Genomic DNA, 27,109 nt, shown 5'->3' on the forward strand with positions numbered 1-27,109 from the left:
CAAACTCGCAGTTAGCGAGACCACATTCATTCACATCCTGTTACGCATTAAAAAGGTTTGTAACTTCCTGTGGCCTCCCACTGTTAGGGTATAAATGAGGTTTTTCAGTCTAAATAAGGGGTCTTGTGGGCGTTGGGGAGGTGGTTTCAATTAGACAGGGGATGGGGCACTCTTCTGCTCCCCTTATTGTCCTGATGGATGTTGAGAGTGCTGCTTGCATTGTTTTAAACATTAGAACAATAGTTCAGAACTTCCGCAATTTCTTCTTCTTCTCATCCGGTCGTGCCTTCCTTTTCAGGGGCTGGGAAAGAGAGTACAAAGCAGTTTAGTACAAATGCAGCAGCAACAGAAACTCATTAAACTAATTTTATACATGTAACATAGACAAAGATAAAGAAACAAATAAATTACAGTACATTGTCAATACACATTAATAGGTTATTGAAAATTTCAGTTGCATATATCAGTTTGATTCAGAAACGATTCGGATGTACTTTGACAGAAATGGTAAAAAAAAAAAGTTTTTAGGACATTTGAATGTTGTTATTTTTGGCCCTCTTGATTTGTTTTTTGGGCAACACCGTGTTAGTACCACAAATAAAATAGCATCAACAGCACTGTATTGCCACTCCATTTGCAGTGTGATTTTCTATGGTGAAGAGCGATGCTAACTATAGTAACCACTGCAGTTGTTTAATCTACAGCTGAACATTCTGTTTGGCTGAAATAAGATTCCATTATGACATCATTTCCTAGTTCGGCATTCTGATCTTTGATACGGCTCAGTGGTGTTTTTCACCAATATTTTTCATTTAGATGAATATTGGTAGAGGACTACTTGGAGTAGCAACATAGTTGTGTTAAACTGTTATACATTTACATTTTATGAGCAACTGGGTTACACTGATTAATCGGGATTATCTATGAAACAGTAAGAGAGTTACAGAGATGCTGTCTTGTTTTTGAGGTTTTCGTTTCTTTGCAGTCCTACAACATAGAAATCATTTACAGTCAGCATGCCAAATTTCACCTTATTCATACAGAGAACATGCTTCTAAAGCAGCCACCAACATCCGTCACACAATATTATCAGTACAACATTGGAACCCATTGACTTTCATTGTATGAGCAAAAAACAAAGACATTTTGCGAAAATATTTGAAAATCCAAAGGAAAATCACTCAGGTTTGGAAAGAAATGACATGGTCTTGTAAGTAATTAAAACAATTTCCTTTGTGGGTGATATATACTTGAGATTACATGTGAAACATAACATTTGCATGTAAAACCCATGATATTAAACACATGTAAATTCTGTAAGGATATATATAAATCAACCTGAATATAATATTCTGCTCGTAATAATAAAAGTACTTACGAGTACTGGCCCATTCTTCTGACCACCAAGATGATTACAGCAATGACAACAATCACTCCGATCAATGCGCCAATTACGATCCCCACCAACTGTCCCGTGCCCATACCTGAAATAAGGAAAATCCCCAGATATCATGTCAATGACTGCTCATCCTCACTCAATTCATTCTCAATTCAAATTCTCAACTGTATCAACCATATATCTGTACACAAAGGGTGCTAAATAGCACTAAAAGTGGTTAATTGGCTTGTAATCATGGGGGAAGCACTTTAAGTGCTTTATAGCACCTATCTTTAAAGGGGCTATACAGAACCTTTGTCAAATGGTGCTATATAGAACCATAAGATGTACATTCATTCAAAGACTATAGCCAATCACCACTTATCTTTCTCGAATTCTCCAGTTAATGTTGTTGTAATCCTTTCCCCAACTAAACTAAGAGACTAAGAGATAGAAAACCTTTAAAGAGCTATACAGGGGCTTAGCATGTTCTTATATGGCAGTGTTGCTATATAGCACCTAGTGTTGTAGTACTCATGATCGGTCTTGGTCTCTTGACCGGTCTCGAGACCACTTTTTAAAGGTCTTGGTCTCATCTTGGAATCGACTGCCATTGTTGATGGAAGGCTTGCTTGAGATGCATCGGTGCTGTGATGGGACATCATAGTACAACCAGAGCATACGACTGTTTATGCTTTTGAATCGCCCATGCAGTGTTTTGATATCATACACCGATTGGCCTGCGTAACGCCGATGCATCTCGAACAAGCCCGATATGTTTGTCTTTCCCCGCTCATCAGTCAAACCAACTCCAAACTGGCACTAGCAATGGCTCTGAACTAGCAGCCGGTTCATTCTGGTGGAAAAAGGGTAACACTGGGCTATATAGCAGCTCAACCACCCCAAAGAACCACTGAAGAACCGCTAAAGAATCTATTTTTTTAGTGTGTATTTTACCTTCTTCACCCTCTATTGCTACATCACTTGGAGACTCTGTTATTTTGTCTGCTTCACTGGTTTCAGTAGGGTCATCAGTGGTGACCATCTCTGCTGGTGCAGCTACTGTTGATTTTGCTGCATCTGTTGGTGCTGCTGTTTCTTTTGGGACCTCTGTTTGTACAGGTTGTGGTTCTGTGGAAACTGATGGCGCTTTTTCTGTTGTGGCAGCTGCTTCTGTAGCCTCAGGAACAGGCGCTGGTGTTGAAGCAGCTTCTTGAGGTGCTGAATCTTGTGTTGTGGCTTCGACAGCAGACGTTTCTTTTACAGTTTCTGGTTCTGGAGTCACGTTGATCGATGTTGGCACCACCAGAGTACCTGGTACAAGAACAATAAAAAAAGTTCATGACGTTGTTATACTAGAAGCTCAGCATTAGAGAGTTTGATGAAAATGGAGAAATTCCAGAGACACTGACAGTGTTTGTTCGGGTGTTTTGGTTCTCTAGTGGTTGTATCGGATGGGTGAGCCAGAATTTTCTCATGGCCTGCTGTTAATAGGGAGAACATTCCAGCCTCTCAATCAGCCCAATAAACATACTTACACGTTCACTTAGACATGTAAGTACAAAAACATTCTACCATATCACCATACAGAATGTCACGCCCTAACTATTCAGCTCCACACTAATGAGATCACTTCCTTTTTACGTCATACCTTCAACCAGACTAATTGTCTCACATCCTGGGTTAAGCCGGCTATAACTGCAAACAAGGAAATGAAGCACTGGGGGAAAAAACATGGCAAAAATGTAATGTTTCCTCAGTGGTTGATCTTAGATCTTTCTGCACCACTCACAGAATTCAGCAACCATTAGAGACACACAGCAAAAACTGATTTCAGATCTGTGCTGGTGTCGAAGCCAGATGGACTGCATATGGGAGACTTTCGCTTGGCGATCGGAGGGAACCTCCCTTTACAATAACACCACCTCAGCTGCTGAAATACATCTTTAAAATATAAAACTCAGCATGGGTAAAAACAAGACAAAAAAACAGCACATATTACACAGCAACTAATGGGTTAATCATAAATTAATGTTAGGGTTCTTTTGTAATATAACTTTTTATATGAGTTTCATGAAGCAGATTTATCTTCTACTGATAGTTATGTGACTCAGACACTTTCAGCAGTCTGGAATGTAAAGGGTTGTCCACCCAAATTAAAACGATTAATCATTTTTACCCTTATTCATCAAACCCATATGACTGTCTTTCTTCTGTTAAAGCCTAAAAGGGAAATACAGAAGAATATCCTGGCCATTATTTTTAATATGTTGAAATTATATTAGATAATATATTACACAATACTTCTATAATTATATTATAGGAATATAATTTTTCAATAATCAACAGCCATATTGTGAAGCTGTACAATAACCTGAGGTTTGAGGTGTAGTAGGAAAGTTACGGTACAGTAAAAATCTCCCTGGCACGTTCATGAGAGTTCATCAGAGAAGTAGTGATCGAATAACAAATCCTTCACAAAACCAGAATGATTCCTTCACAATGGTCACATTTCAATTGACTAAATTAACGCCAAACATTATAGATTTATTATATGTTTATGGTACGTTTGAGTTCTTTTTAAAGCTGAATTTCCTCATTCATTGTAACTGCATTGAAAGAACGACAAGCACATTATAGAAAATATCTTCTTTGCATTCCACAGAAGAAAGAAAGAAAGAACAACCATGATGCGATCAGATGCGAGTCAGATCTGTCAGAGAGACAGATGGTTCATTTTTGGGTGAATTTGTTTTAATAATATGTTTCTACTCAGTTTGTAATTTTAAACTTACATTTATATAACCTAATTAACTAGACTCCTAAAATAAAGCATCATAACCATTTAAGACCTCTTACGTGAGAGGAGAACACTATTTAATGGTGAGTGGGAGTGTAAAAAAAAAGGTTAAATGAAAGAAAAGGCAGCTTTACAGATCAGTGTTGCTTTTCAAAGTGCCACAATTAAACCAAACTGTCCTGTTAAGAAACATAAGGGTTGGGTGGGGTCAGAGAGGGTGTGTGTGTGTGTGTGTGTGTGTGTGTGTGTGTGTGTTTATATTAATGTTCTTGTTGACTGCTGCTAACAATCAGCTCATTATGTTTGAGACCCCAACAATTAGTTCTAAGTATGGCTCTCTTCCCCTCCAACCACCACACACACTCACATAAATTCACATGATGTGATAGGAGGAGCAGAGTATGGAGAAAGAGCCAGCTGTTCTCTCCCTCTCTTTCTCTGAGTTGTACACATCGGCATGGGCAGAAACTGTAACTGTAAGTTACGTAAAAAATAATGTACAGTCAACAGCTTATTATCAAGCAATAAACCCAGACTGGATAATCAGGGATTATGATGGCCACTCGTTATTTTATCGTCTTACCTCTGCATTTTATCTTAAGCTTCTGCTAAGAAAAATAACACAATGTACAAAACAACTGGCATAGCAGCAAGACAAACACTTTAGCGATTTTACTGTAATATTAATACTGAATTCATCTGAGGTCAAGATGGTGGCAGTTGCTTTTTAATGAAACAATCAAAAGCAAGTTCAGGGCGTGATACATGAAAGTAGCGGCAGTAGATATACTAATATGCAAGTTATTTTTAACAAGCATTTACAACCAATTTTACCTTCAATGTGCAAGATTACTGGTGTCAGCCACTTTAAATGATTTTACCTATAAAAAACAGATTGTTATGCTGCATGTATGAGCAGCTCTGGTTGAGTTTCAGAGTGTTTGGTTCTGTTTTCCCTGTTCCTGTTTGCCTGTGTGACGGTGGTGTTTCTCAAACGGAAGACTGCCTATCTCGGATGCCACGCCGTTGCTGAAGGCCATCTCAATTTGAAGGATCCTTGGAAGGCAGCCTTCGTTTCGCGTCCTTCATTCAGCCTGTTTTGGAGGATGCATCGGATGTATCCTTTGTGGCCTTAAAGGAGTAGTTCACTTTAAAATGAAAATTACCCCATGATTTACTCACCCTCAAGCCATCCTACGTGTATATGACTTTCTTATTTCTGATGAACACAGTCAAATTATATTAATAAATACTCTGACGCTTCCAAGCTAATGGCAGTGATGGGGTCCATTGAGTTTGAAGCTCAAAAATGCACATCAATCCATATTAAACATACTCCACACGGCTCTGGACGTTAATTAAGGCCTTCTGAAGTGAATCGATGGGGTTTTGAAAGCAAAATATCTATAGCTTCTGCCAGACCGCCTTCCGTATTCAACTTACGCAGAAAGTGTAACGCCTCTCGCAGTTCAAAACGCTTACGCTCTAGTGATACGTTGCGCCAGTCACGCTTATTTTTGTAAGTTGAAGTCATATACACCAAGGATGGCTTGAGTAAATCAGGGGGTAATTTTCATTTTAAAGTGAACTGCTCCTTTAAAATCACCCACAATCCTTTGCACTCATTCCAATTCACGAAAATAAACTGACAAGTCGGCATTGAGTTTTTTATGGAATGTAAAGACAACAAAAAAAAATTGGACATGAAAGCATATGCTGTATTTTGCTTAGCTGTAAAGCAATCACTTACTACTTAACCATATTGTATTAATAGAAAACCAGTTAATACAAACTATTTATCCAATATTGACAGAAGTGCCGTGATTGTGGAGGCGGGAACGTGTGTCAATTAGGCTGCATTTACACTGCAGGTCTTGATGCACAATTCCGATTTGGTGACTATATCCGATTTTTTTGACGACCCGCTTACATCATCTTTTCAAAAGCGACCCGTATCCGATATTTGCATTTACACTGTACACTGGCAAAACAGCCCAAGACATTCTTAACAGGAAAAAGAAAGTAAAACTTCCGCGATATGCGATGGACGCAGACAAAATGATTGTACAAGGTTTTGCTGTCTGCACTGTTCCACACATCCTTAAAGGTCGGCAAAACATTTCTCTCTTAAGGCGGAGAAAAAGAGGAGAGCCCTTGATGGGGTTGCCAGGCTTTCACAGCAAAACCCGTCCAATTGCAACTCAAAACTGTGGTAAAGTAAGGTTAGCCCAATTCCGCATGAAAACCGCGGACTTGGCAACACTGGGCCTTGATCGCAGTTTGTTTCCACCTGAGTTGACGTCATTTGCCTTCGTCCTTTTTTCAATGACGTACGACTGGCATTTACTGGGGAATATCCGATTTGACCACTTACATGGCAGACGCAAATGCACGCATCCGAATCATATCGTATTTATTACCACATATGAGTGAGGCCTGAATCCGATCTGAAGATATCGGAATTCATGCATTTTTTTCCTGCTTACACGTTCACATGTCATATCCGATCTGTGCCACATGAGAGGAAAAAATCGGAATTGGGTTGAACCATGCAGTGTAAATGGGGCCTTACTAGACCATCTCATTCTACCAACCCAGGCTCATTGGAAATATGTGACTCTGCCTACATTTTTGCAACACCCGAATTATGTACCTCCAGGTACGTTTACCTGCACTTTTTGGGTGAAACGTCCACCGGAGGCGCTATAAAGTGGTAATATTTTTTCTCCATTCCCAGACTGATCTCATGAAATGGCGTATATATGACACAGCAATTCGTATGCCATTTTGGCGTGCTATCAAGACGCATAATTCCTTTTTAGCTTGTTTATCAACGGCGTTTCATTCGATCCCCCTACACTGCCCCTACCCCTAAACCTACCCATCACACACACACACACGCACACACACAGCCCCTAAACCTACCCATCACACACACACACACGCACGCACACACACAGCCCCTAAACCTACCCATCACAAGAAAAATTCTGCATTTTTACATTTTTTTATTTAGTATGTTTATATATCCATTTACCTTGTAGACAAACACACATATTTAGACACATTTTGAATGCGTAACTCAATCCCTTCCCTAAATCTACCCATTTGTGTATTATAAAAAAACAGGATATACCAGGCAGATACGACTGCATGCGTAATCTATTCAGAAAGTACAAATATCCCAAGTGTTCAAGGACAAACGGTTGATTTGTGTGAAATCCCCAAAAGCAATCAGTAATGTCGAGTCCATCTGCCAAAGATAGATTAATAAAACATTTCAAATATTGCCGCCGGAAGGAACGTAACGTCAGCTTTGACAGCATTGGCTGTCGTGTGTCTCGTGACCAATTGCGTCATTAAGTCAGCTTTGATTGTAAAATGCCATTAGCTCTCGTGTGTCTCGTGACCGATCGCGTCATTCAACTTGTGCGTATCATTTTAATTAGAAATATGAATGAACGAGTGCGTGTTCTGTTCGCAAAGGAGCGTGATCATCATTTCAACGACTAAAACATTAAGATCAACTCTGTTCTTCACATGAAGATATACACTGTATAAAATTTGTGGTGTTTTTTGTTGGTTTAACTTAAAAAAGTAAGTAACCTGGTTGCCTTAAAATTTTGAGTTTATTGAAATTAAAAATTTGAGTTGATACAATGAAGGAGATTAGTTTAATAAATAGAAACTCAAAATATTTTTGAATCTGAACCACATAAAAAATGTGATAAATCATGAAAATAGCATTATTTGGCATGTTTCACTGCATCATCAGAAATAACACACACATAATTACCCAATATGCTTACAAAATCTTTTAATAATATTTTAATAAAGATTGTCGAATCTCAAAAAATGTTCATTGTATTAACTCAAAATTTTAATTTCAATGAACTCAAAATTTTAAGGCAACCAGGTAACTTTTTTTCTAAATATTTTTTTACAATGTAGTATGACTTCAGAAGACGCAATAACTGCAATATGAGTTAATATTTTTAGTTTTTTGTTCAGTTTTTGCAATAAATACATGTGACTGTACATTTATTTTCCTGTTACGTGTTTTATATTGTTGAGAGTTGGTAGGTTTAGGGTAGGAGTGGAGTTAGTTGCTCCAAAATATTTATAAATATTCATTCTGTGAGATCAGGTTGGCACGTGGATGTTTACGCGATGTCATGATGTCATGTTGCGCATCTGGAATGGAGGAAAAATATTACCACTTAGCGCCTCCAGTTGACGTTTCACCCAAAAAGTGCAGGTAAACGTACCTGGAGATACATAATTCGGGTGTTGCAAAAATGTAGGCAGAGTCACGTATTCTACAAGCCTCTGATGGAAAGGACTATGAAGGAAGCAGTCTCTGCAGGATGCAGGCTTTCGTTTGAGAAGCACCTCTAGTTTCCTAGTTTGCGCCAATGTGTTCCCTTGATTAATTATTCAGTTCACCTGTTGACAAATAATTTACTGATATAGTTCCTCTGTGTATTAATGTAGCCTTTACGTGCTATTGGAAATTTCCAACTTCCCACTTCTGAAGTCGTAATTACAAGCGCATCCCATTAAAGTTTGGACTTGAGAGGGTGTTCATATCCAATTTTGTACCTAAACTAGTATTTACGATAATTTACGATAGCATGTGAAGGCAGCATTAAGCCCTTCAAGTGTCATCTATGGTACATTGTTTTGCTTCATTTGCCAGTAGTTTTCTGAGTATTTGTGATTAAAGGTTGCTATTTTGAGCTATCTCCTTTTTTGTGCAATAGTTATATTGATAGCAACTAAGCGAGGCAGCTTGCTTGATATTGCAAACTTACAGAGCCCCACAGATGACATGCATGAAACAATATATAGTGCTGGACACAAATTATTAACTCAGTCCCACGACTTACTATGTCAGCACATTTGCTATTTCTTTCCCTCCCGTGAAAACCGTGCACACAATATAATTATTTGTTCCCTTGTTTTACTAATTCATTGTTGAAATTATTGGTTCCCATGTTTAGTTAAATCAAAACAAGTGAATGAATTAGTTCAACATGGCCTCGATTTTCTAAAATGAGGGAGTGAATTTAATTGGAATGGAATTAAGTCTTAATTTGTCGCTGCGGTTTAGCTAAAACTATCCAATTTCTAAACAAAATTAAACTAACACACTGACTAAAGGATGAATTCTTAATTTGTGGGAATATGTGGCCATGAGATATATATATATATGTCTGCATGTCATGTGAGGGACTTTAATTTTTTATCGTTATCATAAATACTAGTACTTTGTAGCACAAATAGTTTTACAGTTTAATGCACTCTGTTATTCTTCTAGTTATTTAACTATAGAAGCTAAATCATTCAAATTCATAATTTTTTTTTTTAGAAAATAGCTCACTTCTGCAGAATAAGGTGGATACAGCATTACCATTGGAAATGATCCATCCATCCAATCTTGTCCTTTTTGTGGACATACATGGGATTGGGCGGTGATTAGGAAATATCAGGTCGCTGAATGCCGTGATGGATTAGAATCGAGTCATTTCAGAGACTGTGTATACAGTGTATTTTTTACAGTGTGTGAGAGACTGTGATACTTACAGACTGCAATGATTCAAAAACTACAAAAATAGTGCAGGTATGTGTGTGTTTCAGTGAAAAACCACCCATTAAATGATGAAATTCAAATCTATGACGAAGCCTGAAACATTTCCTTGACAAAAAAAAACAAACCATAAAAGGGAAAGACAAGGGAAATGGAAGACAAATATAGAGGAGAAAAGCAGAGAACAAGGAAAACAAGGCACAAGAGGCCAGTATGATTGTCTCTTGAACAGTTAATGAATTATTCCCAATCTATTAAAAAAAGAATCTCCATCTACTAGTTCAGCGTGTGCGTGCGTGTTTGCATGTTGTGAGGGAGTATGATGCTGGAATGTTTTTTTGTACAGGAAGAACAAGTGAAGAACATCTCATAAAGGCAGAATCCCTCCCTCCCCCCCCCCCTCTCTCATAAACACACACACACACACACACACAGTTCGGTTTTTGTGAATTGTGGGGCCTTTCCATAAGCGTAATGGATTTTACACTGTACAAACTGTACATTCTATCCCCCTACACTGCCCCTGCCCCTAAACCAAAATCCATCACAGGAAACATTCTGCATTTTTACTTTCTCAAAAAAATGTTTTATGTTTAGTATGTTTATAAATCCATTTACATTGTGGGGACCGCTGGCAATGTAGGTGATCTTAGGTTTATATTACATCACAATGTAATATAAGCAACATACACACATACACACACACACACACACACACACACACACACACACACACACACACACACACACACACACACACACACACACACACACACGCATGTCATGAGTGGGCAGCAGAGGACAGAGCAAGTGGAAAATCTTTCTTATCACTAGAACAGCACATACACATGCTTAGGCTCTCACACTCACAATCTCTAGGGAACAACATATCAGACACTAACACACACACACACACACACACACACCCACACACACACATACCCTAATCTAAAATACAACAGGAGTCCAGACCTGAGGGAGACAAAACTCAACATCTAGTAAAGCTCCACCATTTCCCACATATCTAAATTCTAATCTTAAATGCATTTGTGAAGCTTACTTAAATTGAAGACAAAGCAGTGAGTTCTGAATAGTTCAGTTCAGACTCATTCTGGTTCAGTTTTATGGAGTTCATTGGCATTCTACTCTGTCAGACAGTATACTTTGAGGAGATGTTTTAGATTGTGGATTTCACTTGAGCTAATTGAGCATGGCATTTTAGAATAAAAAAACTGTATTTCTTCTAATTTTAAATTACCTATAATACCTTTAAGCTTTTTTAAGTTAGTTCTAATTTCGAAAGATCAGTTCAGATACATGTCTGTCTAGCAAACAACACCTTGATCCAGAATGAACAGTGACTTTCATGTATTTGATTTGCATGGAGCTAAAAATGAATTCACATCAAATTCATCGAAACCTGCACTGACAGCACTTAAATGTGTTAAAAAAGTTTATTGAGCTCTGTGATTAGGTAGGGCTGAGTTTGTGGTTGCATTCAGAGACAGTTTTAAGGGTCCATGTAGCTAAATTAACACCCAGTACACCCAATACCTCGATGAGCTCTCACGTGTCAGTTTACCATTACTCTGTTCATAACACACACACAACACATAACAGACTGAGTGGGACATCTGAAAAGTTAAAAAGTTCACAGAACAACACAAATAGTAATCTATTCTTCCAAAATAAAGCCCAATGCGGTATATTAAACAGCAGCATGGGGTTAAAACGTTTAGTTGTCTGATGAAGCCCAATTTTTAGAACAGGGAGTGGCACCACCAGACTGTGAGAACAGGAAAAAAGGGAGACGGATGGCAGAAGGAGAAAGAATAAGAGAGACAGAAGAAAATCTGGAGAGGAAGATTGTGCACTGGGTGACGCTCCTCTGATTGCAGGGAGTTTTCCAAAGTTTGAAGCTTGCTGAGCGTTTTAATGGGATGTTTAGAGGGCTGTAACCGACCCGACCCGGAGCAGTGAGTCAGAGGCGCTGCAGTTTAAAAATAACACACATGCCCCTCCAACCCACCTCTGAGAGGGGTGAAAGCTTGATACCCCGCCAAAGATGGTTACAAGCGAAGGGGGGTGAAGAGAGGGAGAGGGAGAGAAAGACATACAAAATAAGCGCGTGCGGGGCGTTCTCTCTCAGGCCTGCACTGCTCTTAGATGTAACCAGCCTGTGTACTAAATGCTCAAATGCTTCCCTTAAATATAGAGTCGGCTCTATTAATACACACGTGTAACCCTGTCCAGATTGAGAGAAACAGGGAGAAACAGAGCAATAGATCAGTGCTGACTAACTCAAAACTGGCATATAATGGCATAGCAGTTGTTGCACCATTACATCATTTTCCCACCACAAGGTCCAAATGAGAGAAACACTGTATCAGCACATGCTTAGACGACTGGATAATGTTTATCATTACCAGAACACAGAGAAAAGTAAAAATTGTAACTGTAGGGGTACAACAGCTTGTCACAGGGGCGGTACCCTGAAATTACATATTTGTACCTTTTTTTTTTACCACAAAAAGGTTCATAGTAGTACCTTTAGGTACATATTTGTATTCTAATGTAATACAATTCACCTTTTAGGAGAAAAAGGTTACAAATATATCCTTTTAAGGGAACTGCTCAAGTGAAAAGCTGTTGTACCACTAAAGAAACAATTTTGACACTTTTTTTCTCACACACACACACATGAAACAAATATAATTTAGTGGAGATACTGGGTAATCAAAGTTATGGTCACTAAGGAAGTAGAAACAGATGGAGATTGACAAAGTGTGTGAAAGAAAGAATAACTCTCTCTGTGTGTGTGTGTGTGTGTGTGTGTGTGTTTGTGTGTGTGTGTGTGTGTGTGTGTGTGTGTGTGTGTGTGTGTGTGTGTGTGTGTGTGTGTGCGTGCGTGACTTACTTGCTTGGATAAAGGTACAGAAAGGCCCTGCCAGGGCAATCAGCAGCAGCAGTATGATCCTCATCTTGGTCACTGTTGGTCACTATCCTCTAACTGAAACGTTAACCAACTAAGAGGCTTCTGAAGGTGCACAGCAGGCTCTGGATGAAATGCTGGCTCACACTTACAGCTGTGTGTCTTAAAGTTGGTTTGAATGGAAAGGGGCGGTGAGGTCTGGAGCAGCAGTCTGGACAGAGGCACTGAGAGCCAGAGTGAGAGAGGGAGTAAATGTGCGTTAGTGTGTCTTCAGAGGGTGAGGGGGTTGGGCATTGGCGTTAGGTGGTCCTGCCCCTCGTGCCTTAAAGTAAGTCTCTGTCTGTCTGTCTGTCTGTCCGTCAGTCGCTCTCTCTCTCTCTCTCTCTCTCTCTCTCTCTCTCTCTCTCTCTCTCTCTCTCTCTCTCTCTCTCTCTCTCTCTCTCTCTCTCTCTCTCTCTCTCTGTCGACTATCACATTCTCAAGATAGTTTTACAAGTTTTTATTATAAACCTGAAAACAGCTCCATAATAACAAACTTTTTTTCTATTCTTAAATAGCTGGCTCTTCCCCAAAATCTGTCTTATCGAACAGGATGGATGTATTAATTTTATGAGAATGAAATAGTTCTGTGAGAGACATTCTGAGCAATAGTTTGTGTGGTTGTGTCCACCTTATTTTGCAGTGCAGTGCAGTAGGCCGTTTTCTGTGAATGCACAAGACTTCCAATTCTCTACAAGTTAGGGTATAGGTAGGCCTAAATAACTAAACGTGCAGTAAATGGTAAAACGTTCTGTGTTACAGATATAGCATAGGCTACACAGCATTTAAAATATGTTTTTTTCTTTTCTAAAAAAGGACAAAAGAGAAAGAAAATGATATGCGACTTAATATTGTAGCCTACAGACTAGATGCCCGTCCCTCATCGACATGCTCATCAAGTAATTGCGTAAAATTAAATATGGCGTCTATCCTTACTATTAAATTATGGGAATTTGGTGAAGTTAAAATGTAATTATGGGCTGATGGCTTATTTTACGCCTGAAAATTAGGGCTGCCTACTGCCACGAGTTCTAAGCGAAGTCCTCCAGCACATCAGTTTATGATTCCGAGGAATTGGCACAGAATTACTTTAACCGTTATACGTTTGAAATGGCCTGTGTGAGGTAGGCCTACTATTTGTTTGGTGTGAATGCACTCATTTTATGCTGACATCTAGTGACTGGTTAGTGTAATTACAGGAGCACAATGTCCCTTCTGTCCAACAGCAGCCAAATCATCTCTCACCTATCAACAAGACCACACAGGAAATGTACGTTTCATGGACCGAGGGTAGGCATAGTTATGAAATTTATTAACAGCACATGTAGGCTGTAATTCGTGTTACGTGTTAGGCTACATTTTCACGTCTCTATAGGCTGTCTTAAGAGTTTAGATAAAAATGTAACTATAAATGGAAATAGATAATTAAGTTTCCTTTATGGTGAATTAAAAATTATTTTTTGTCAAAATGCGTATTGTTTTAATCATTTAACTATTTTAATGGGGGTTTCATTTGCCTCAATATGACATTCCATCCTAATCTTTTGTCATTCCCTTTTAACTAACAAAAGCCTTTTTCTTTGATGAGATGAAGTGACCTTATGGTGGGAAAATGGTTAATTCTCACATTCTTACGCAATAACCAATGAGGTTTGTTCTCGTGCGTCAAGCAGGTTCGGTTGAGCTTCTGCATGTTTTCTGATCAATGTTTATATGGGAATAAAAGCCTAAATTCAATCTGCTTGTCACATAAAGTGGTCGTGTGTCTTCAGAAAACTTGAACTAAACTGCTCGATTTATATGGATTAGTTTTACGATTTCTTTGCAAACTTTATGCAGTCACAGTGTTATTTGCATATTGTCAATGGAGAGTACAGAAAGCTTTCAGATCATTTAATAAAAAAGATCTTCCTTCGTGTTCCGAAGATGTACGAAAGTCTTATGGGTTTGGAACGACATGAGGGTGAGTAAATAAAGACAATTTTTTTACCCTTTAAATAGAACTGCCTGAAATTAAAAAAAGAAAAAAAAACTTTATGAGTTTCGTTGTTCTGCTGAATACAAAAGAAAATATTTTGAAGAATGTTTTTAACCAAGCAGATAGAGCAACTTTTGACTACAATATGGTAGTCAGTGGTTGCTGTATCTGCTTTGCTACAAACATTCTTCAAAATATTTTCTTTTGTGTTCAGCAGAACAACGAAACTCATAGAGTTTGGAACAAATTAAGGGTTGAGTAATTGATGACAGAATTTTCCTTTTTGAGTGAACTATCCCTTTAAAGGGGGGGTGAAACACTCAGTTTCAGTCAGTGTCATGTCAATCTTGAGTACCTATAGAGTAGCATTGCATCCTGCATATCTCCGAAAAGTTTTTATTTTTTTAATAATTATATAAGAAAGATGCGCTGTTCCGAGTCTTTCCGAAAAAAGCCGAGCGGGTGGGGGCGTGTCGTGTGAGCGGAGCTAAATAATGACGTGTGCAGCAGCGCGCTGTGTGTTGAGTCGAGTGCATCCCTAACAGCGGAAAAAAACTTTATTCAAAATAAAAATATGGCTTTTAATCGGATACAGCCATACATCTATGATCCGGAATCAGACCCAGAGGCTGCAGTTGAACAGGAGCAGCAGCAAAAACGACTAGAGCAGGACGTCTGTATGTGGTAAGTTACAAGTTATACACTAACTATATAATATGCTTAGCGGCTTGTGTTATTTACATATTTATACTTGAATTATATCGTCGTATTTTTGTCTTTGAAGGTGTACATGTGGGAAGTGCAGTTGTGCACGTGTGTTTGTGTGTTTACGCGTGGTTTGTGTAGACAGTAAGGTGACTAAAAGCAGTCTCACTCACCCTTCTAACGTTGGGACTGCTCCATCTTCAGCATTAGGCGATTGGGAAAATTCGGCGTCGAGCTGGGCCTTGTTTATGAAACAGCGAACAGATATAAACATTCACGCAACTCAGTTGCTGATCCGGAAAAGCAAATTACATCCACTGTTGCCTTAACGCGGGGTTTTTGGCGAATCTGTGCAGGACTGTCTTGGTCTGGCAACCAAAAACCCACTTTTTTGGTGACATTGTTATGTGCTATGTGTAATTGTCACCTGTCCAGCATCCTACAAGCCCCGCTTTGATGGGCGTAGGCTGTTGCTTTCGCTCTCTCCCTCGCTCTCTCTCACGCGCAGGCTGTTGCTTTCGCTCTCTCCCTCGCTCTCTCTCACGCGCTTCCGGTAGAATTGTCCGTAAGGCCCATACAAGGAAATTCCGCCCCCACTAACGTCAATGGGGACGCATGATCTCAAAAAACTTGCCGAAACTTATGACTAACCGGAAGTAGTATTTTTGACAAAGAAATACTCCCATCAAACGCCCACCTTAACTTTTGAAACTTTGTCTATGTTTAGTATGGGATTCCAAGTCTTTAACAGTGTAAAAAGATCAGTATGCATGAAACAGCATTTCACCCCCCCTTTAACTTTTATCCCTTTAGACTTTGCACTGCAGTTATTTTAAATAAAAGAATGTGAAGAATTTGCTAATTTATATTAAAATTATTTATATTAAAATGAAATGAAAAATCTAGTAATTTAGAGGTTGTTTGGAACAACTTGAGGGTGAGTAAATGATGACAGAATTTAACATTTTGGGTGAATTTTAAACAAGCACAATTGATGGATGTCTCTGCTGACCTCTTGTGGGAAAAAATAATATAACATGGAATTTCATAACTATTGTCACTATGGCTCTATATGAGCAAATTAGCATTGGAAACTATAATCCCAGGTTTAGTGGTTAGGTTAGTGTAAGGGGATAGAATATACAGTTTGTGCAGTATATAAACCATTATGTCTGGAGAGTCCTCACAAAGATAGTAAACTTGACAAAAGTGATGTGTGTGTGTGTGTGTGTGTGTGTGTGTGTGTGTGTGTGTGTGTGTCCATGAATCCAGTCAATTCTTTGTGTGTATTCCCATGTCAAATGTGAAAAGCAATCACTTAAATCACTCAGATGAACACCTGATTTTTTGTTCAAATAACAGATAAAAAGATGAATTCTTACATACACACACATTCACACAAAACATGATGTTCACATACACATTCACAAGGGCAGTGATCTTAAATGCTAGCAGTATTGCATGCTCTCCCTCTACATGCAGTAGAGAGAGAAAGCAAGGAAGATAGAGGAGGGAGGAGAATAAGAGCAGAACAGAAAGCAGTTATATCAGTAGCATAACAAAATTTACTAGTAACAAACTCACACACACACTTAGAGCCACACACAGGATGGCAGATTCTCCCCCGAGCCGCTGTCAGGTGATGGGTCCTCAAAGTCAGAGGACAGAAGCCAGTGAGTATCTGTTTTCAAACTATAATTCATCTCATGTCATGTGTTGCAGTTGCACTTCTTGTGTTATGTGAGAGGTTTATAAAAATAAATCAGTTTGACTTTGTTTTCATTCAAATGTTATTTGTAATATTGGCAAAAACTGAGCTGTGGTTCGTTTACTGTAATTCTGTCTAGTTATTCAGTATATTTATTTAATATAATACTACTATAATTATTATTTTTATTCACAATTTCCCTCTGTTTATTGATTGTTATTTACACTTTAAAATAAGGTTTATACATTGCATTAGTTAAAGCACGTTTTACATTATTTATTCAAATTAATCAAAACGAACACATAATCAATAGCTTATTGATTACATCTGGATATTTTTGAATTAAATCGATATGAAAAAAACTAAATATAATGTGATTAATAAATACATTGTTAGTTCATGATATGCATCCTCATAATGAACTCATTGTAAAGTTTTATTCTAGACAGAGATGCTGATTGGACATAGTAAATGTTACTTTAGACTGTGACCCCAAGTTCAATGCTGAAAAAAATGCTTGATTAAAATGAGCTAAAGCAACACGATTGCTATACATTTTTCCTAAAATAATTTAATTGTGTTCAATCCACTTAAATATAAATCAAATTGAAGTGTACTGAATCTGTTTGTGTTGCGATAACATGAATGATTTGTTTCATTAACTAACACTGGACGGGGCTTGCTAGTTCCCAGCCTGCTTTACATATGGCTAAATCAAGAGAGAGTAAATGTTGTTATTTTATATGTACAAGTGTTACTTTATGCATTTTTGAACAAGGTGAGAAAGGAGAGACTTGATTGTGTTTAATAGTTTAAATTATTGGGGGTTACCAAGAGAAAAGTGGAGCATTTGCTTAGACTGTGAACTAAAACTACTAATGTTATAAAGGCTCTTATGAGAGAGCGTTTAATGCTCTTATATTTAAATATATGAAATAGAAGTGGATGAATGTAATGACATTAAATGCCTGAATCATGTCAGGGAGCCAAATAAAAATAACTTTGAAACTACTTATTGAGTCACTTCAAATATATTCATTCTATGATGTTGAAGTTACATGAACAAATTTTCTTTGTTTAACTTAATTGTTTCATATGGGACCTACACTAACCTAAAGGATTATTAGGAACAACATACTAATACTGTTTTATACCCCCTTTCGCCTTTAGAACTGCCTTAATTCTATGTGGCATTGATTCAACAAGAATCTCCATTCTTTAGAAATGTTGGCCCATATTGATAGGATAGCATCTTGCAGTTGATGGAGATTTGTGTGTTGCACATCCAGGACACAAAGCTTCCGTTCCACCACATCCCAAAGATGCTCTGTTGGGTTGAGATCTGGTGACTGTGGGGGCCATTTTAGTACAGTGAACTCATTGTCATGTTCAAGAAACCAATTTGAAATGATTTAAGCTTTGTGACATGGTGCATTATTCTGCTGGAAGTAGCCATCATAAGATGGGTACATGGTGGTCATAAAGGGATGGACATGGTCAGAAACAATGCTCAGGCATTTAAACGATTCCCAATTGGCACTAAGGGGCCTAAAGTGTGCCAAGAAAACATCCCCCACACCATTACACCACCGCCACCAGCCTGCACAGTGGATGGATCCATGTTCTCATTCTGTTTACACCAAATACTGACTCTACCATCTGAATGTCTCAACAGAAATCAAGACTCATCAGACCAGGCCACATTTCCAGTCTTCAACTGTCCAATTTTAGTGAGCTTGTGCAAATTGTGCAATTAGTGAGCTTGTGCCTCTTTTTCCTATTTGTAGTGGAGATGAGTGGTACCCAGTGGGGTCTTCTGCTGTTGTATCTGCCTCAAGGTTGTGTGTGTGTTGTGGCTTCTCAAATGCTTTACTGCATACCTCGGTTGTAACGAGCGGTTATTTCAGTCAAAGTTGCTCTTCTATCAGTTGCTCTTGAATCAGTCGGCCCATTCTCCTCTGACCTCTAGCATCAACAAGGCATTTTCGCTCACAGGACTGCCGCATACTGGATGTTTTTTGATTTTCACACCATTCTTTGTAAACCCTAGAAATGGTTTTGCGTTAAAATCCCAGTAACTGAGCAGATTGTGAAATACTCCGACCGGCCCGCCTGGCACCAACAACCATGCCACGCTCAAAATGGCTTAAATCACCTTTCTTTCCCATTCTGACATTCAGTTTGGAGTTCGGGAGATTGTCTTGACCAGGACCACACCCCTAAATGCATTGAAGCAACTGCTATGTGATTGGTTGATTAGATAATTGCATTAATGAAAAATTGAACAGGTGTTCCTTTAATCATTCATATATATATATATATATATATATATATATATATATATATATATATATATATATAGAGAGAGAGAGAGAGAGAGAGAGAGAGAGAGAGAGAGAGAGAGAGAGAGAGAGAGATGTTTCATTTGATTGCTTGAATGTGTGGAGAGTCTACATCAGTTTCTCTGACTGAGGCAAAAGGAAAAACTGCAAGAATGTTATTTTTTCACCATTCTCAGCTTTCCTGTGGACTTCTTCGACTTTTGTGATCACAAATGATGAGGCAGATTATTCCACACATGCACACTGTCTTTCCGAGGCTGCGGTTTCTGTACTTTCTGTATAGATGCTGGATGTCAGCATACTCATTCGCCTGGCTGCATTTGCTCCACTCGTTTACCCTGCGGGCTTTCCTCCCCTGAGCACTGTATAGAAACAATTCAGCAGAAGCCGCTTGGATACGTTTCCCCTGCAATGGCAGGTCCTTCTGGCCAGTAGCGCAGTGACCTAAGGGCAGCAGTTAAACATGATGTATTGCAAGTTCCCTCACTTCAGATCATTTAAACGCAACACAACAGGACGTGTTGACATCACTGCAGCGAATTATTTGTGTATCTTTAAAGAAGAGGGACAGGGAGATGCTTCAGTTCTCTGACCTTTGATGTCAGCTCTCATTATATCAGAAGCTTTATATAGTCTGTCTGACACCTTCAGGTTACTCTCGCTCTCACTCTCTCTCGCTCTCTCTCACACACACACACACTCAAACACTTCAGCACAGGGATTTAACAGCAATGAACATTCTGTAGTGGTCTGTGTTGTTTGAGACACATCACACTTTCCCTCTCTCTAATTGTACAAAATGTGTCATATGTTTCTTCATTTTTGGTTGGAGTTTCATCCTAGAAAATCGATCTCATTAAAGACGAGTATTAAATCTTTGCCGGCAAAATGTAATGGAAGAAGCAGAAGTTGTGTGTTGAATTAGCCTACTTTTCTGTGTTGAAGTACTTTTCCTGACTGCCTGGTACTTAACATAAATACAAGATGATTAATGGAATGGAATGATAGGCAGAATATTGCGGGAATTCCTGTGATCAGTTTATTTGGTCTTGTTTATTGAAATGTGACCATTAGAGGGCGACATAAATCCTCAGTGTAACACACAGATGCCAATTACCACAGAAGTAGACTTTTTTCATTTAAAGTGCAGAGAATTGCAATGCATGTAATTGTAATGCATAATAGGCCTATAATCACACCATAAACAGATTTGATTCTTTGTAATTGATTTTACAATCAAGGCTAAGCATTTCCGCATTAGCCCAGATTACCCTCATCAGCTGTTAGCCCAGTGATTTTGTGTTCATCATAGTACACAAAGAGTGGTGTATCATGACTCAGCAGCAGTATTTACTCTGTTTTTCAGTGAATATGCACGTACACACACATTCATTTTGCCACAGTTGAAAATGAGAGATGTGCTTCAACATTAGGACAGTCAATCTTGGCTGTCAAACGTGTTTGTTTCATCAGTCCCACATCTGATATCAGAAATACAAGAAACCCTTGCTCTGAACTAATCGTCCAGCCTATTGTCTCCTTGACTGTCACAGAGCTGATGGTAGTATTCAGTGACATTCAGCCTATGTCGTCCTTCTCCCTGTCAGTGTTGTTTAGAATAATTAACATGAAACTATTAAAGCACTCCAAAAGATAAGTGGTATAATTTCACTCAAGCATCTGTCATCAGCTAATGAAATGCCTAAAGCTGTTGGTCTGTATAACCCTCTCTACAGAAACAAGACACTTCTTTAAAATTATCTTTTAAATTGGTTTTGAAAGAGAAACATTTCCTTCCACTTCGAGACTAAAAAAGAGGATGAGAAAAAATGGCTCTAAAGGCAATAAAGTCTATGTGAAGTGATCTGTGAGTGATTCATAAGATGTTTAGGCGGGTGTGATCAGTTGTGATGGGTGAGCTGCTCCTTCAGTTGTACAATAGATTTAAACGTAAACTCATTTGCATGCTAGAAAATGTTCATGTCCTTTTGTGGGTATTTCTTTTTGGGTGCAGTGCTGTTATTATGAGCAGGTCTAAACGAAAAGGGTATCTTGACTTACATATAGTGAATTTGAAATAAATGTATTGAAGAAAGTTAAAGGTTTAAATTTAAAATTGTCACATTTACACACCCCCGGTTGTTCTACATTGTTCCAACTTTTGTGGGGTACTGTTCCCTTTGCAACACACAATCTCTTTGTTATGAGATTCTGCTACTGGCCTAGATCATGATATGCTGGTCATTAACCCATTAAATTAAACAGAAATTAAATGCCAATTAACTTCAACTTAGCCCAAATGTAAACCAGTGATCACTCAGGGACTATCAGCATTAATACAGCCATTCATTGTGTTAAAGTTCACCAAAAAATTTAATTTTCCCATTCACCCTTAAGCCATATATCTTATTTCAATCTTATTATTGTAGAACCACTGTAGTGAGATGGAATTTGTAACAACCAAATTCCAACAAAAATATCTTCATTTGTGTTCCGAAAATGAACAAAGGTCTTACAGGTGTCGAATGACATGAGGGTTGAGTGAGTTGTAAGTGAGACTCTCAATTTAGATGAGTAATGACAGAATTTTCATTTTTGGGCGAACTAACCCTTTAATAAAGGCCTTCTGAAGCAAAGCGATTGGTTTTTGTAAGAAAAATAGCCATATTTAAAACTTAATAAACCCAAAAAATTGCTTCCAGAAGACGTCCTACGCAAGGTGACTTCAGTGGCGCCTCCAGAAATTTTTCATAGGGGTGGCCAGATGGGGCCACTTAAAATCTTGGGGTGGCACACCAAAACTAGAAACCATAATTTCAGAATTGTATTCTACTGGTGTAGTAAACCGGCCTGTAGCACGTCACAACACATAATTCCGCGTCGTCTTTTACTAAAAAATATTTTTTGACTTATTTACTTACCAGTAGTCTTCGTCTTCTAACGTTAACTTCTTTTGAAATTGTTGACTGACGGGCATGGGCTGACCTGTTGCTGTCTGAGCGCGCAAAGCTTATTAATAAGTCTATTAATTTATGAGGCTCTTCAGTTCAAATTATCCAGTACCAAAATAATAATACTCTTTATTTTCCAAGTTCATAAATGATTTTCAAAACAGATTTGGAAAAAAAAAAAAAAACACAAAATGACTTATTTTAAATATAAAATATATATATAAAAGTCTTGGGCATGTCAAAGATTTGTAACAACTTTAGCTTTGATGCATTGTTAGTTTTTGTGCAGCATCAGATTTTTCCTCCCTCATTCACTGTTCGTGGCTGTTTTTGCCCCATTGACTTCCATTATAGCCACATTTTTTGATTGGAAAGCCATGACACCATATAATCATGCATTCTTGATTGTTGGTGGTTTTCCCTTTTGGGAGGAGGTAAATGTGTATTTTTTACAGTTGATAACCAGGAGACACTATTAACCCTTTAGATAGGCCTGTGCTGAAGAAAAAAAGAAGAAGCTTAGTTTCTGGCATTTGTATAGAGTATAATAACTGCATATAAATGAGGGATTAAAAAAATGTAAATCTGATGCTGTACACAAACTAACAATGCATCAGAGCCAGTGTTGTTAGTAATCTTTGACATGTCCAAGACTGTGATAAAAGGTCAAAAAATATCCAGTCCACAATCACTTTTTATATTGAAAATAAGTTATTTTGTGTGTGTTTTTTTTTCCAAATCAGTTTTGAATCCGTTTTTGAAAATAATTTATGAACTTGGCAATTAAAGAGTGATAAGAGTGACAATGAAACAATGACAGCAGCTCAACAATAAACATGGATAAACATGGAATCAATGCAACAGTATGTAAACTTGCAACAGAACACATTTTAAATTATTTTACTTTTGATTATTTTATTTATTTCTGAAGAACTCTTTAGTAGCCTGTATTGGTGTACTTTAAAGGGATAGTTCACCCAAAAATGAAATTTCTGTCATCATTTACTCTCCCTCATGATGTTCCAAACCTGCATGAGTTTCTTCGTTCTGTTGAACATAAAATAATATATTTTGAAGAACGTTTGTAACCAAATGTTTGCTTTGGGGGCAACATTGACTTCCATGGTTGGAATGTTTTATTCAATACATCTACATAAAGAAATGCATACAGGTTTGGAACAACTTGAGGGTGAGGAAATTATGACAGATTTTTCATTTTTGGGTGCACTATCTCTTTAAGCAGTCATTCTGAACCAGTAACCACTTTACTAACAATTCTGAAATTCAAAAATGCTTAATCCTCTTTATTAATTTACTATTATGACTATATTATTATGTAATTATTTGTCCCATTTTAATCTAAATATTTTTTTAAATATCAAACTGCTAAATGATAAATTGATAACATTAATAGGCTATAATCTAATTAACCGTTCTAATGTCTAGAAAAATAAGTCTGCCAAGCTCTGATAATGTATGGAATATTATATTATATTATCCATTAAAAAAACAATAGGCCTACCTTTAGTTCACGGATGTGTCTGTCATTGCATGCTTTAAGTCAGACAGTCTGAGACACTGAAATGCTTCTCTGCAAAGGGTGCAGTTTGTCTTAGGTTCATCTTAAGTTACTGGACAGACCCACTCATGATACCTTTTTTTCTATTCAACCCTATATCTGGAAATCCTCTTGCGTTCAAACTGTGGACGCGAGCTCGACATGTTTTTAAAAAAACGCGCAATTTTCCAGCGCATGTTCTCGAGACTCCGTCGCTATGGCAGCAAAGCGCCGCTAAAACGCAATCTTGTGCATCGCGTCCCGTATTGGTTTGATACGGGACGCGTCATTTTGCTTATTCTAAATATTGATTGGACTAGTACCTAGCGTCCCCCCCTAAACCTACGCCATGGCCAGCGGGGTGGCCAGGGGTTTGCCAGGGGTGGCCCTGGTGGCGCCACTGGGTGACTTACACCAAAAGAGTTACCCCTGATGAGATGTATGAAGTAGGAAAGTAGTAATGGAAGTAGTGTAAGCTTTGGCAACTCTCGCTGTTCAAACCAATAGGCCTGGGTAACAAACTCAAGCACCTTTTCTCTTATATTGAAATCCTCAGCCATTTCTTTTTTTAAATTCTCATTTTAGACTTTGTGGCCTGTGTTTTGTTTTGCTCTATCCTCTGCACTTCCACATTGTCAATCCAGGTCAGGGGTTACTCTTTCGCCGAAAAATTGTGTAATGCAGTCTGTCAGAAGGTCGTTATTTTAGTTTATAAAGTTATAAATATGTATATTTTTCTTACACAAACTTCACTTCAGAAGGCCTTTATTAATCTTTATTAATGGAGTACTTTTATGATGGATGGATGCACTTTTTTGGGCTTCAAAATCTCAGGACATTTTTTTAATATAGTTTGAGGGTGAGTAAATCATGTGGTCATTTTCATTTTTGAAAATTGGTGAACTATCCCTTTAAGACTTCTCTATATGATAGTACTTTAATTGCATATGAATGTACATGGACTCTTGTTCTTCTGCAGAGGGTCAGTCTTTGTGCAGATTGAACGAGAATGTCCCTTTGTATGGGTGGAGAAAGAATCTGGAAGATAAAGAGCAGGTGTCACTGCTTATCAAAAGAGAAGCACTTCAGAGGGCCATGACACTCATGACTCACCTGCAGCTCGACGCACAGGTATGGCCAGTTATGTTTCGTATATTTTATGTACAATTTTACTTTATAGAAACTACCTTTCAGAAGTGTTTTTGCAAGGATGCATGAAATTAATGTAAAGAAACAGTAAAGACATTTATGATATCACAAAATATTTTTATTACAAATAAATGCTGTTTTAAAAAATGATTTAGGGTTTCCACAAAAATTTTAGACAACCGTTTTCAACATTTATAATAAGAATAAATGTTTCTTGAGGATCAAATCAGCATATTAGAATGATTTCTGAAGGATAATGTGACACTGACGACTGGAGAAATTATAAAGATGTCATGAACTGGCTTTTTTTTCTTTTTTTATACTGTTGTCTGAGGTCAACTAATGATGTTTGTGTGGGTTTTACATTCAAAAACATCATAACTAATAAGTAATAGTCTATTTTCTACACTGCTTTTGAGGCTGTCTTCTGAACGCTGGGTTTTAATAGGCGTGCCGGACTGGAGACTTGGAAGTAAACCCCCACGGCTAGGATTGAACTTCAGCTCCGCTGTCATATCTAGCCCCTGTCAGTTCAGTTCACATGAGGGAGAGATTATTTTAAAAGTGGCAACTGCAACTTGTCTTTATCAAACAAACACAATGGGCCCTATTTTAACGACCTGAAACGCAAGTGTCAAAGTGCGAAGCACAAGTAACTTTGTGGGCGGGTCTCGGCGCTGCTATTTTCCCGGCGGGATAAATGGCTCTAGCGCCCAACGCAAATCTAAAATGGGTTGGTCTGAAGTAGCTTCATTATTCATAGGCAGTGTTGGGTAAGTTACTCTAAAAAAGTAATTAATTACTAGTTACTAATTACATCTTCAATAGTGTAATTAGATTACTGTACAAATTACTCTCTCCAAAAATTGAAACTTATTAATAATTACTTTTAAATTACTTTCTAAATCAACCCTCGAGTTAAGCAATTCAAGGTTAGACATGAAACGGCTCTTAATTCATTCAAATACATAATATAAAACTACAAAAAATTACTCTTATTAACTGACCAAAGTATTACAAATGTGAGAAGGATACATAAAAACATGCATTTTAAAGTTAGACTTTAAATGTTGATGTTAAGTCCACTATTGAATTATGCATAATTATATTTAGTATTTAGTTCAATTACATCAGAATTAACTGTAATTAAATTACAGAAAAAATAAGAGTAATCCCTTACTTTACTTTTTTAAGGGAAAAGTAATTAAATTACAGTAACTAGTTACTTAGTAACTAGTTACACCCAACACTGTTCATAGGTGTGGTTCGGGCGTAACGTGAATAAACCAATCAGAGCGTCATCCCACATTCCCTTTAAAAGCAGGTGCGCAAGTTCCATTATGGATTGCTATTATTATGGCGTATTTACCAGGCGCACACCAGGAGCGGTTCACAGCCGAGGAGACTGATGTTCTTGTAAGAGCAGTGAAAGACAGAGAAGTTGTGTTGTATGGGGATGGGGGAAACCCACCCAAAATAGCGTCGGTTAAACAGGCGTCGGTTAAACAGTTTTTTCAGTTTTTCAGTCGATTTTTTTTTTTTCCTGGTTCTTGACGGACAAACCAATTTGTCAGATGTCCTTATATACATATATGTCTTGCCACTATTGGGCAAACCGGTCTGATCCTTAATTACTACAATTAGCCTGAATAATTTGTAAGCTAGATTTATGCCTATTTTTTCACATCTTCGTGGCACACCACAATGATTTCCGTCATCTTATGTGTTAATATTTTTTTAGTGTAACAATTTATAATTTGCAAAAATAACTGTTGCATCTGTGTAGATTACATGAGCAAAGTGTATGCGCGTTGTGCACGCTATACATTATGGTCAAGCATGCGCCCTTAAAATAGCATAATGAACAACGCGCAACGTGCCACTGATTTTAGGTTTTTTCTGGTCAGTGGCGCAATTGTTTAATGGAACAGCAAAATAGCACCAGGGATTGTTTGCACCGGAATACGCCTCCTTTTTTG

At 37.9% G+C, this 27,109-nt stretch overlaps 1 protein-coding gene across 2 annotated transcripts in view; it reads right to left on the minus strand.

The window, feature by feature from the left end:
* Positions 1-12,951, minus strand: part of si:ch211-156j16.1 (uncharacterized protein LOC564557 homolog) — a 13,865-nt gene extending 914 nt beyond the window's left edge. The window contains exons 1-4 of one of the 2 annotated variants that reach the window (XM_067412637.1): positions 12,686-12,951; positions 2,336-2,692; positions 1,379-1,484; positions 1-301 (exon numbers count right to left, since the gene is read on the minus strand). The exon at positions 1-301 is cut by the window's left edge and continues 914 nt beyond it. In XM_067412637.1, the coding sequence (XP_067268738.1) occupies positions 295-301; positions 1,379-1,484; positions 2,336-2,692; positions 12,686-12,749 (534 nt within the window). In that variant the 5' untranslated portion in view covers positions 12,750-12,951 and the 3' untranslated portion in view covers positions 1-294. The other variant, XM_067412636.1, reaches the window with a different exon arrangement.
* Between the last annotated feature and the right edge of the window lie 14,158 nt (positions 12,952-27,109).

The sequence above is a fragment of the Pseudorasbora parva genome, chromosome 13 (genome assembly GCF_024679245.1).
Source record: "Pseudorasbora parva isolate DD20220531a chromosome 13, ASM2467924v1, whole genome shotgun sequence".
NCBI classification, from domain to species: domain Eukaryota; kingdom Metazoa; phylum Chordata; class Actinopteri; order Cypriniformes; family Gobionidae; genus Pseudorasbora; species Pseudorasbora parva.